The following is a 12,022-nucleotide window of genomic DNA, read 5'->3' as shown; positions in this document are numbered from 1 at the left end:
CCCTGCACAAATAAATAGTTACTTTAACATACATACTTAACACTGCCAGTCTGATTTATAAAGGATTTTAAATAAATGTTTCCATTCCCCTCTCTCCTCTACATCTAAAAACCTAAGAGGTAATACTGCATATTCAAACTTTTCAGCACTGAACCGATACACATAAACATATGCAAACAAACCTGGTGAAAGACTTTTCTGCATTTCTATCAATGTAGAAAACAGATAGATAACTGTCTAAAATCTGTGTTGCATTACTTGGCTCATAGCAGTGCAAAAACAATTTTAAAGGTTTTTTTTCTCCCTCTTAACTCAGAACTATTAGTCTTCAGGTAGGTATAATGGCATTTTTACACTTGGCATTTCAACTTCATGTTGATTTTTAGGTAAAATATTTTAATTATTTTAATGCCTCTGACTCACTTAAGTAGTCAAAAGCAGCCTGGGAAGTACTTTAGACTTACTACATGACTTACCCGAAAGTCATGGGTGGATGTCGGGTTTTTTATGGGTTTTTTTTGGATAGTAGGTTGTTTTTTAAAATAACACAATGCCGTTTTTGATCAATATCAGTGTAATAAAAGACAACAGACTTACAAGCAAACCCAGCTTTTCTGAAGCTAAAATACATTCCTGGGTAGACCATGCAGCACAGAACACCAAAAGGCTCATGACTTGCAGCATGCAGGGCATTAGGTGAAAGCTTGAATAGTGACTAAAGCTTTATGATAAACTGTTGTCATGAGGGAGGGGGAACACACTATAGTGTCATTTGCATGGCAACTTTCTTCAACATTCATTTAATTTGCTTCTTATTCAGAGCCAGTTCTGCAGACATTCACTGTCATGCCTGCCTGCTTTAAATTATTCAATCTGTACAAAAAGAGATCTTAAATTCCAAGAAAAAAAATAAGTATTTAGTAAAAGCAATTTAGCATGAACACAGGAAGAATCACGTGCCTTATAAACCTGCACCAAGCCTTTTCCCTGAGTCATCTGCCTAAGATGACCTCCTGCAGACAATTTATAACTGTTCCCCATCTCCATCTTGAAAACAAAATGTCTCACGCTAATCACAAGTCAAGTTGCAAGGAAAAAAAAAGAAATTCAATTTTTTCAGCAATCATGGTTAAATACAAGCAGACAGGACATGAGCAAAAGCAGAAAACTCACATTTTCTACTTGTGACGCACTAATAAAGTACTGCCAGAGCCAATATTCATACTAGACCAAGAAATCTATTTCACCATTAGTAAAAGACGATCTTTTAGAGGCAGAGCAGCACTGCCAGTGAAGAAAATACAAGAGTGACAAGTGCTTTAAATTCATTATTTAATCTAAGCTTGCTTTGTAGTTGATTGTGATACCAGAGAAAATACTACTTTTATGTTCCAAACCTGATGGCACGGTCTCCAAGTATTTTTGTTTCTTTTAGGTGACTTGTATTTCTAATCACAACATAATCTGCAGTACTGTAGGAGAGCAAAAGCTAAAACAAGTTAGTGAAACAAAGAAATTTTTTAACCTTCCCCTAATACAGAACAAATTGTAACCCAGGTATTTAATTAACATGACAGCCCTTGCTATACAGAAGTCCTAGATTTGGGCAAACACTGGAGTCGTCCACTCTCACCTTCAATTATGCTGCAGTTCTGCAATTATGAAAGAATATCTATTCCCAAAACAAATATTAATTCACATGACTAAATGGCTTCCAATAACTTCTCCATGAGCTTTTCTGACAAATTTCAGGGGAGAATTAATTCCTGTAAAAACTGAGTCAAGTGATTTAAGATAACCTCTTCTTTCAAGCCATGCAACAACATGAATTTACACAAAAAAAGCAGAGGGGAAAAAAACTAGAGAACACGAATCATTTAGTTCTTGTGTGTGTCAAAGAAATTAGAAATGGAAAAAAATAAAATTAATTACCTCATGAAACACATCTGGGTTTCCAGGGTTAAACAGTGATGGCAATTTCTCTTCCAAACCACGTACTATTTCTGGCCACACTGAATTCACTAAGAAATCATATCCAGGAACAATATCTGCTTTTGCACTGAAAACAAATTGCAATTATTCCCTGGTTATATTTTATCACCAGGCTTCTAATTGGAGGTAGGGATAACTAAAAAAATACATGCACTGCACTAGACAAAACGTAATTTCTTTTTTTTTTTACATAGTTATGTGGATTCCCTTAAACTACTCTTCCTGTGAGGTTTCTTATCCAATTCCACAGTCTCATCAAATCCAAAGTATTTTTTATAACTCTCAAAGTGTTTTAAAAAATTTATCAGTTATATATCTTGCAAGGCTGTTCTGGAAAATGAGCACATTTCAGCTAAGAACTCCTACAGAGTACAAGTAATGTGACTAATGTAATGAAAAGAAGCAGAACTTTTTCCTCATTGTTCCAAGCTGTATTTATACATGATATTGTGTTCAAAGCAAAAGATTAAAAGCTACCCTGATTATGAAAACATATAAATTGAGAGCAGAAGAGATAAAAGCATTCAATTCCAGTTCAGTACACCACAGTACAGAGTAAAAACATTCCATTAAGAAGAGAGATTAACACCTGCTGAGGGATTAAAAGAATTGAAATGTTACTAAAAATTAGAAGTCATAAAAAGCTCAGCAATGGATGACTAATTAGAAAAGTAATTCTGCAGTCCCTAGGGGCTACATCCATAGACTGCTAATTACAGCAGTCTACTATTTAACCAGCCTGCAAACAGATGAATAAATAGATACAATTCAGTAGACCTGAATTATTTAAACTTCAAAACAGGCAATTAAATTCCATAAGAAATTAAGCACTTTCGGAAAAGACAGTGTAAGCACAAATCAATTACACTTATAGTTTCAGTACATGCGATAAATCAGTCAAACCTTTGGGGATCATCCCCACTTTTCTGATGTGCACTAACAACTCAATAACTTTTGAACTTATATTTTTAATAGCTTTATTATGCTCTTCTCCTTGCATGAAGTGTAAAATCATATTTAATGGGTTCAAAAAACCAACTTATCTGACACATTGTATTATGAACTGGACTCACTTCTACTACTGAAATACAGGATTGTTTTTTCTTCCTCTGAAGGTCTGGGCCACAGCACCAAGAAAGTCTGCTCACTGTTTTGTTTTGAAAAACACAGACATGAGAGAGAAATCAAACCTGACTATAAATCTTCAGAAAAGTCCAGATAAGTCATTAGTGCATGAAAGCTAATAATGCAAAGCATTTCAAAATTACTTGTTGTAATTTCAGTGCAATTAAGAGAAATCCCCAAGATATTCACCTCGAAATAGCTCCCCCTGTTACTTCACGCAAGAGACGGCAATGATGAGGAACAAACTCCAACAGTCTATTGTACATAGCCTGAAGGCCATTAGGATGAGACTGCACATACTGTTCCACAATCACCTGTTGGGAAGAGTTCAGTGTTAAATTTCAGAAAAGTGAATATAAAATGCTGTAATGCAAGACTCACAGTTACTCACTCAAAACTCCTAACACTATAAACTCAAATATTTGGATAGTAAGTATATTACTTTTTTATATTATGGTTTACAAGTACAACTTGCCAGCTTGAATTATTACTTCCTTTTGTGCAGCGCTCTTACTGCCAAGACTAGCCCCAAGAATGGTAACATGCTCTTTGCTTTTGAATGTTAGTCACCGTGTCTGGCTCCCAACTCACTGCCACATCACTGTCACCTAAAGCAGACTGTGAAGTTAAACAACTGACTGACAAAAGCTAATCAAACCTCAGAATAAAGTAAAAAATTTCTTCTAAATGTAGAGGTTGTTGGTCCAATTCCAAATACAGGCAAGCCAAAGCCAAGAAACTTCTGTGACAAAGCTAAGCCTTTAATGCAACTGGCAAAGCAGTTTGTCTGGACAGTACCTCATATCCAGTGAAAAGAGAGAGACAATCTCTGCCATAAGGAGAAGGCAGACAGTAGTTGGACAACAAAGGAAAAGAACAATAGCTTGTTTCTTGGTATTCTTCCACCTGTCTGAACGCTTTTGCCTCTTGCTGCATAAACAAGCAGAATGGTGCAAAAGTGATGAAAGAACAGACACTGAGAAAACCTAGGGGAAAATGACCTATCCTCCACTGTAGCAGTTGCTACAGCATTAGCAAGCACCCAATGGAAGCTTGTCCTTAAGGGGATGGGTTTGTTTTTTTCATTCCTCAGCCCAAGAAAAATGTAGATAAGAAGAAGAATCCCAACTGGATATAACCCGAAATTGGTGACAGGCAGGTAAGAGGATCCTTCCATCTTTTTTTTATTAAATAGTAACAACAAATAAATTGACAATGACATTTTGTTGAGGCTCAGTTCTCCTGCTCTCTCCACAAAGGTATTTTGAAGCTGCTAATGAAAGCTGGAGGTTAACACGAAAAATAAGCACATTTGCAAATCAGCTGGGATTTTTTACTTTATCTTACCTCATCTACATAAGGTTTTACAAGCACTTGACCAACTAATGCCTCTGCATCTCGTGTTTTATCAATTGTTGCATAAGTGCGAAGACAGTGGCGTATTATGTCAACATTTGAAGTTTGAAGGCCTTCCAAGAGCAGCCCTTCCAGAGACTGCTGCAACATAGCTGTTATTCCAGCTATACGCTATGAAGAGAAACAAAGTACAGTAATAAAAAAAACAAAAGCAAAGCCTTGTCATCATTGTTGAAGTAAATTTGTCTAGAAATACCTAACTAGCTTTCCATTTTCATTTGAAAGGTGCCAAAGTTTTGACAACTGGCAGTTAATGAATATTAACACAGACTTAATGCCCTACTGATGCTGTTTAACACAGTGTTTATTATAATAAGGCTAAAGACAATTATTTTCCTCTATATGTTGTAAGTTACATGATAACTTATCTAAGGTTTATTTAATTCTGAGGAAATAGGTGAATAATTGTTCCTTGTTCAACTGAACCACTGTGTGTGACAATAAACAAAAGATTTACAAGAAGTGACCAGAGATAACAACTGTAGCATTTATCCCTGTCAGAGTCTAAAAAGACAGTGTGTTCCCAATATTACTTGTCAAATTACTGCAAACCAAAGACAATGAGTGACACTAGCAATAAGAAAAAAAAAAAAGAAAAAGCGTTCAATCTACATACATTCTCCCTTTTGCTAACCATTTTTCCTGATCTCCTTTCCCACTACATCCAACTCATTGCTACACTACCTGCAGATACACTCCTGGCCCAAGATGGTCCTTACAACTCTGTATTTGACGCAAATTCAGCAACACACATTAATGTAGTCTCAGCTGAACTATCAATTTAACCAGAAGAATTTCTTCTCTTCCTTTTTACATGCTGTATTGTGTCCATCCATCCTAAAATGATTCCACAAAATTTGTACTGAACATGCAAAGTCAGGAACCCAATCGCTGACTAGTCATAAAACCTACATTCTGATGACCCTTAACAGGTACAGGACAAAAGTCCTGCCAAACATCATTAAGGAAGTTACATGACAAATGTTCTCCCACCATGTACACTACTCTGCTGCTTGTCCTTACTCGTGTTATTATCCAAGTTTGATAACTCAATGGCCAGAACAGTCCTGTAAACTGTCCATGAATCAACATGGTACCAATGGACATCCTGAGCTGAAACAAGTTTATACTGCCAATAGGCATAGGTATATAGCGGAGAAACTGGAACTATGAACTATCTTACTAGCTCAAAAGCCATCAAGAATGACACCTCCATGCTAATCAGCTTAAATCATTACCCCATCTCCATATTCCTACCTGCCTTTAAGCACGTTTTCATTTGTTCCCTCTTGCTGTTGAATGGATAGAAGAAAAAATGCCACCAAAACATCAATTAATTTTTTACATTAGATAATTATCACAAACAGGATATTGGGGAGATTAGTATACTGGTCTGAACGGCCAGAGTAATTTAATGAAAAGACAAACTTGAATATATTCAAGCCAGTCACTGTGTAGGCACATTCCATTTATATTCTGGTCTATATGCTGCAGCTAACAAAACCAACATAAATCTCCAGAATGAGGTCTCAATATCAGTAAGCAGACAAACTGCAAGATTCGTTAGGCTGACAGAAATCTCTGTCATATTTCGTATTCTAAGTAATTTATCCTAAAGAAGTAAGCAAACAAGGAATAAAGCCACAAAAAAAGGCAATAGTTCTAGTCAACTGATAAAAATTACCTCATGAAACCCATTTTACCCATAAATTAATTCAATAAAACTCTGTGGAAACAGGCATTTGCCTTCCAATTATATCGGTTGTGCTTGACTCTACATGTGTTAACCTTGGCTATCGTGTAATACTTACTGGTCTCACTTTGTCCAAAAGGGGCATTCCTTTGCTTTGTACTGCATGAAATTGTAGTTGATTAAATTCTGTGGCAATTCTCTCTAAAACTTGTCCAGTTAAAAGTGGACTAGAAGACAAATGATATAAAATAAGAACACACAGTTAGATCCTTTCAAATCAACTCACTTTCACCTGTAGCAGACAGATAGTGCTCTCCCTCAATTTTTGTGGTTTAATTTAAATGTTTTGAATTCTGATAGGTACTATTACACTTACTGCAATCATGCAATAATGATCTGGAACACACTACATGATTAAAGCTGTTTTGCAGCTATCAACATATGAAGTGGGTGAAGCAGAAGCTCAGAGAACATAAGGTCTTGCCTCAGCAGTATGAAGCACTGTTTTCTATATGGTAGTTTTGCTTATCACATCAAAGTCAGCCTTAAGAGAGCTCAGAAACTGCACTAAATGACTTTCATCATCCAGATTTGCTTCTTATTTCCCCTTTCTGTCATACAGTAAAACTAATGACAGTTATCTCCAGAGAAACAGTCCTACCGTCTACACAGCCCCAATAATGAGCCAAATTTTCAGCCATTCAAGTTTCATCTTGCTTGCAAACATAATTCTGCAAAATGCCTCACTCTGACTGAAAACATCTGCTTATGCTTTGTCCCTCTAGGTATCAACATATTTTTCTGTACAGCTCCCCCCACCCCTATGTGATCCAGCACAATAAACTGAAGTGACAGTCTTACACTGTCTCTTCCCTCCAGCTGAAGTTGCACTTGCATCCCAGTCAAGCATTTCAAGGGCATGACTGGTACATCAATTCTATATTGGCTGAAAGACATCTTCCATTCCTCAGCAAAGGCAGAGGGAGAGGTCTGACTGGAATTTGTACTTCCTTGTACCAAAAGTATTATATGTTTGCCTTGCCTGCCTTTGGCTTTCTTGCAAAAGTCCTTTTGGCTATATATAATTAGGGAAAACAAAAAAAGCTATTTTCTGTTTCGCTTCCAAATGATATTGGAATAAACTGTACTGCAGAGAGTATTTCAGACATGACAAGATTAGTAATGTCCAAGAAAAAAACCTAGAATTATTGCACTAACTTCCAAAAGGTTGTTAACTGAAAGCAACACCAGTAATTTGGAACTCTGGAGTCTGAGTTACATGTTCTGTGAATGATTAGTTGGCAAAAGACTAAAACCTAGAAAATTACAGTCATTTATTCCATCAGAGTTACATTTCTAAAGATATATCCTAAAGCCTGTAAAGTTACCTTCAGCAACACCATGAAATTCAGTTAGTCCCATCAATTACAAATAGAACTGAACATTACATATTTTTTTACCTGTTTCCCTCTAATGAGGACAATTCTTTAGTGCCTTGGGAATGCAGAATCTTCTCAATTTTCTCAACAGACTGGATAACATGAATAAGTCTCAGGACACACATCTGTAATTAAAGAAAGAATTTCCATATTTGACCCCAATCCCAACTGACATCATCTAAAGAAGATATTTCGGATAGTTTCTTAGTTCTTTGGGGTTTTTTCCTGGTGTAAGTTTTCTCCCTTCATCTTAATACTTGAGTCGTCTCAGTTGAAGTATTGTTCACATAAGTCCATAAAACCCCACAAACAAATGTTTGTCACGGACCAAGGAAAACTTTTCTTATCCCTGACTTTTTTCAAAGTTAAGAACAAAGACAAATGTTAGTGTGTCCCCCGTCCTATAAAATTTAAACAGCTGTATTTCAATTCCATTCACAATAAGTTTATATACTACTACAGTCAGAAACAAGAACAACTATAATTAAAAAAAATCCAACTAAATCAAACATATGTTTTGGGAAACAAAAGTAAAATAAAGATTCATGATCAACTAGACACTGTTAAAAATTAAGTCTGTCCACCAAAATGTAAATATATTTTTACAAGTACACAATTCTGCACAGTGTGCACCCAGATAGCCTAAAACTTTATAAATTTCATTTTCTCTGGGTTAATGGCAAAACCAAATTCATCCTAAGGATGACCTTTTCAAGGTAATAATTTATCTGCTGTACCTTTTTTCTTCTAATATCTTCTTGTTTAGTCATCCGGTCATCTACTGCTTGAATTCCTTCACTGACACATGACTTAAGACTCTGTGAGAGAAAAAGTCAGTATATAAAACTGCCTTCCTATTTAAGGTTTGAATAAAACCTTAACTCAAAAACCTAAAACAGAGCACAGATTAAGGTATTGCCACCACCAGTATAAATATTTCCTCCAGAAGTGTTCTTTTACTACCTTAGAGAGAACAAATGACCTTTCACCTAAAAAAACCAGACAATAAACCCACTGCGTTATGTCTTGAAACTGAAGATTTAAATCAGTTTTAAATAGTGTTTTTCAAATAATAAGGATTTCTCTATCCTAACCGACCCTATTTTCTGTTTTACTCATCAAGACTATGATATTTTGAGGGTGCATTTATGCAGCAAAGATCTCTTTAGAGTGGCTGCCAAGATGATCAAAAATTGCCCCTTGCTATAAAGCCCAAGTCACTGGTGGAAGAGCCAGAATAATACACACCTTCAAGAGGGTGACGTTTTATGATTAAACCACAAGACTAAGCAAAAGAAGTCCTTAAAGGGACTGTATTGCATCTGAATTATCTACTACCATTTTTAAGTTACTCAAATATTAAAACAGTTTCAAGATATCACCATAGACTTGTCTTGCAAAAGTTCATTCACTTGTCATGTTTAAGGAATCCTTTATCCCTTGGATGAAACGCGCTATTGAAAACATAAATTTACTGCTACTACAACTGCTTGAAAACACAATGCTTCTCCTACTACCACTCTAAGTCATCAATTTTCAAAAAGAAGTTTATTATAACCAGTATTAACTTCAGTAAAAGATGTTCTGTATATGATATGTAAGTGAGCTGAAGTTTACCAAGCTGCCTACAATGATTGTTTTGAACATACCATAACTTCTTCCTTCAGCTGTCCCAAGGGTACTGAAAGCTGATTAAGAGCCTTGTCCATACCAACCTAAAGAAATTACCATAAACACATTTATGACTTTTTCAGTGAGTTCAGACATGAATTACTGACAAAGTCTATGATTTTACAGATACTAAAAGAGAACAGAGAAAACAAACCTCCCCCTATAAGCTGCAGTATTACATTCAATGTAAAAATATGTTATCTCAAATACAGACATAAAAATATCACACTGTCTGTCACATAAAGCCAAAAGTTAAACAAAATTTCCACCTATAGAAATTTTTCCTCCCACAAAAATGTTAAACCTCAGTCTTTGAACCTATACAACTGGAACAATTACAATGTTCAGTCAAGTAGATTGGGTTTGGGGTTTTTTTAGATATCTTGACTATACAAAAAATTTAAAGATTCCTAAAGGATCCTTCAGAATGGCCTTACTTGTATCACTGCTATTCTATTTTAACGATTTATTTCCTTTAATTTTAGAAGTGCTGACAGTTTGAAACAGTTTGCCCTGAATCTAACTTCTTAATGAATCAGTTTTTCAAGACAAAAAGTATACAACTAAAACATTTATTACAGGCCAAGAGCAATTCTGTACAGTAGCTAAGTTCTACAGGAACGGTCTTTCAGTTTCTCTCAGTGCAAGGGCTCACAGTTTAAGATGTCTTAAATCTAACAATGGCAAAATAAAAGCCATATACTTTGCATGTGAAAAATAAAAATCCCACTGAACCACATTAAGTCTGAACTACGCAGTACAACTAATAACACTTACTAGATTTGTTGAGAGATTAACAAAATCTGCATAGTCCTTATTTATGAGTTCTACCATAGCGGTTTTTAGGAGTTTGTAATAAAGCTCCAGATCCTCCCTGAGTTCTTCCAGCTGCACACGTTTCCTGCAGTCTGACACAAAATGATCAACATCAAAATCCGCCTGAAAGTCAAACAGGAAAGAGAGAAGAATGTAAGCAAACACTTCACACAGGGAACACACCCAAAATAAAGTACTCCATGTGCCAGTGAGTTGACTGAACTAAAGCTCTAGGGGGCAAAAGGCTGCTTAATTCAGTAGTTTCCAATGTTCCAAACTCTCCGCCTTTAACCTAATAAGCACAGAGTGTCTTGGGACAGAGTACCTAGAGACCAGCTCACCAAAATACAGGGTCGTATATTTCCTATAAAAACTTTAAAAAACCCAAACAAACAAACCACAAAACAACAACCAACCAAAATTCAAAATTCAGTATTAATAAGTACTTTAACCTCTCCAAGTAATGAGGCCTTTCGGTCCCGCCAGACTCGGAGCCCAGCCCTTCATGGACACAGCCGCATCCCGGATCCCTTGTCAGTGACACACTCGGCGTTCCCGAGGCCCGAGGCCGGGGGAAGAGCCGTGGCGGACCTGTAAGATCCCGATCAAGGCTCCGCGACCCTCTCTCCCCCAGGGGACCCGCCAGCCCCCTCCTCAGGAGGCCCCTCCTCCCTCCGCAACTCGCCAGCCTCGGCGGCCCCCACCCACCTTCATGAACTCGTCCTTGTCAAAACACAGGTTCTCGGGGCCCCGCGGCAGGTTCATCTTTCTCGCCTCCATGCCCGGCCCGGCCCAGGGCGGTGGCACCGCCCCCTCCGCCAGAGCGGCACCACAGAGCGGTGGCGCCGGCAGCGCCCCCTGTGCGGCTCCGAGAGGTACTGCGGGAGGCAGCGGCGGAGCGGGGCGGGGCGGGCGGTGTGTGAGGCAGGCGGGGTTAGAGCCGGCGCAGCCAGCCTCTTCGGGGGAAGTTGCAGAATCAAGGAATCGTAAAGGTTGGAAAAGACCTCTGAGGTCATCGAGTCCAACCTATGACTGAACACCACCTTATCAGCTAGACCATGGCACTGAGTGCGACATCTAGTCTTCCTGTAAACACCTTCAGTGATGGTGACTCAACCACCTCCCTGGGCAGGCAATTCCAATATCTGATCACCCTTTCTGTGAAGAAACTCTTCTTAATGTGCAGCCTAAACCTCCCTGGCACAGCTTAAGACTATGTCCTCTTATACTGTCACTAGTTGCCTGGGAGAAGAGACCAACTCCCACCTGGCTACAACCTCCTTTCAGGTAGTTGTAGAGAGTGATAAGGTCACCCTTGAGCCTTCTCTTCTCCAGGCTAAACAACTCCAGGTCCCTCAGCCTCTCCTCAGTCTCCACAAGGGACTTGTACTCGAGTCCCTTCACCAGCTTTATTGTGCTTCTCTGGACATGCTCCAGCACCTCAATGTCCTTCCTGAACTGAGGGGCCCAGAACTGGACACAGTACTCAAAGCACAGCCTCACCAGTGCCAAGTACAGGGGGAGAATCTCTTCCCTAATTATGCTGGTCACACTAGTGCTGATACAGGCCAGGATGCCATTGGTCTTCTTGGCCACCTAGGCACACTACTGACTCATATTCAGCTGCTGTCAACAGCACCTCCAGGTCCTTCTCCACTGGGCCACTCCACTTTCCAGCCACTCTTCCCCTAGCCTGGAGCACTGCATGGGATTGTTGTGGCCAAAGTGTAGGACCCAGCACCTGGTTTTGTTGAACCTCGTACTGTTGGTCTTGGCCCATTTATTCAGCCTTCCTACCCTCCAGCAGATCAACATTCACACCCAATTTTGTGTCCCATGAATTTACTAAGGATAGGCTTGATCCCCTCAT

General features: G+C 38.3%; 1 protein-coding gene across 2 annotated transcripts in view; it reads right to left on the bottom strand.

Annotated features, from left to right (window-relative positions):
• The window catches only part of COG2 (component of oligomeric golgi complex 2), a 28,755-nt gene extending 17,769 nt beyond the window's left edge, over nt 1–10,986 (bottom strand). Inside the window, exons 1-9 of one of the 2 annotated variants that reach the window (XM_027685682.1) lie at nt 10,861–10,986; nt 10,114–10,275; nt 9,315–9,380; nt 8,403–8,483; nt 7,687–7,790; nt 6,345–6,453; nt 4,465–4,644; nt 3,307–3,431; nt 1,933–2,059 (exon numbers count right to left, since the gene is read on the bottom strand). In XM_027685682.1, the coding sequence (XP_027541483.1) occupies nt 1,933–2,059; nt 3,307–3,431; nt 4,465–4,644; nt 6,345–6,453; nt 7,687–7,790; nt 8,403–8,483; nt 9,315–9,380; nt 10,114–10,275; nt 10,861–10,932 (1,026 nt within the window). In that variant the 5' untranslated portion in view covers nt 10,933–10,986. Of the gene's footprint in view, nt 1–1,932; nt 2,060–3,306; nt 3,432–4,464; nt 4,645–6,344; nt 6,454–7,686; nt 7,793–8,402; nt 8,484–9,314; nt 9,381–10,113; nt 10,276–10,860 lie in introns of those variants that run through there. The other variant, XM_027685686.1, reaches the window with a different exon arrangement.
• Nucleotides 10,987–12,022: the final 1,036 nt, after the last annotated feature.

The sequence above is a fragment of the Neopelma chrysocephalum genome, unplaced genomic scaffold (genome assembly GCF_003984885.1).
Source record: "Neopelma chrysocephalum unplaced genomic scaffold, ASM398488v2 Primary Assembly neopelma1_23, whole genome shotgun sequence".
NCBI classification, from domain to species: Eukaryota; Metazoa; Chordata; class Aves; order Passeriformes; family Pipridae; genus Neopelma; species Neopelma chrysocephalum.
Note: the sequence above shows the minus strand (reverse complement) of the source record. Positions and strands in the feature narration are given on the sequence as shown.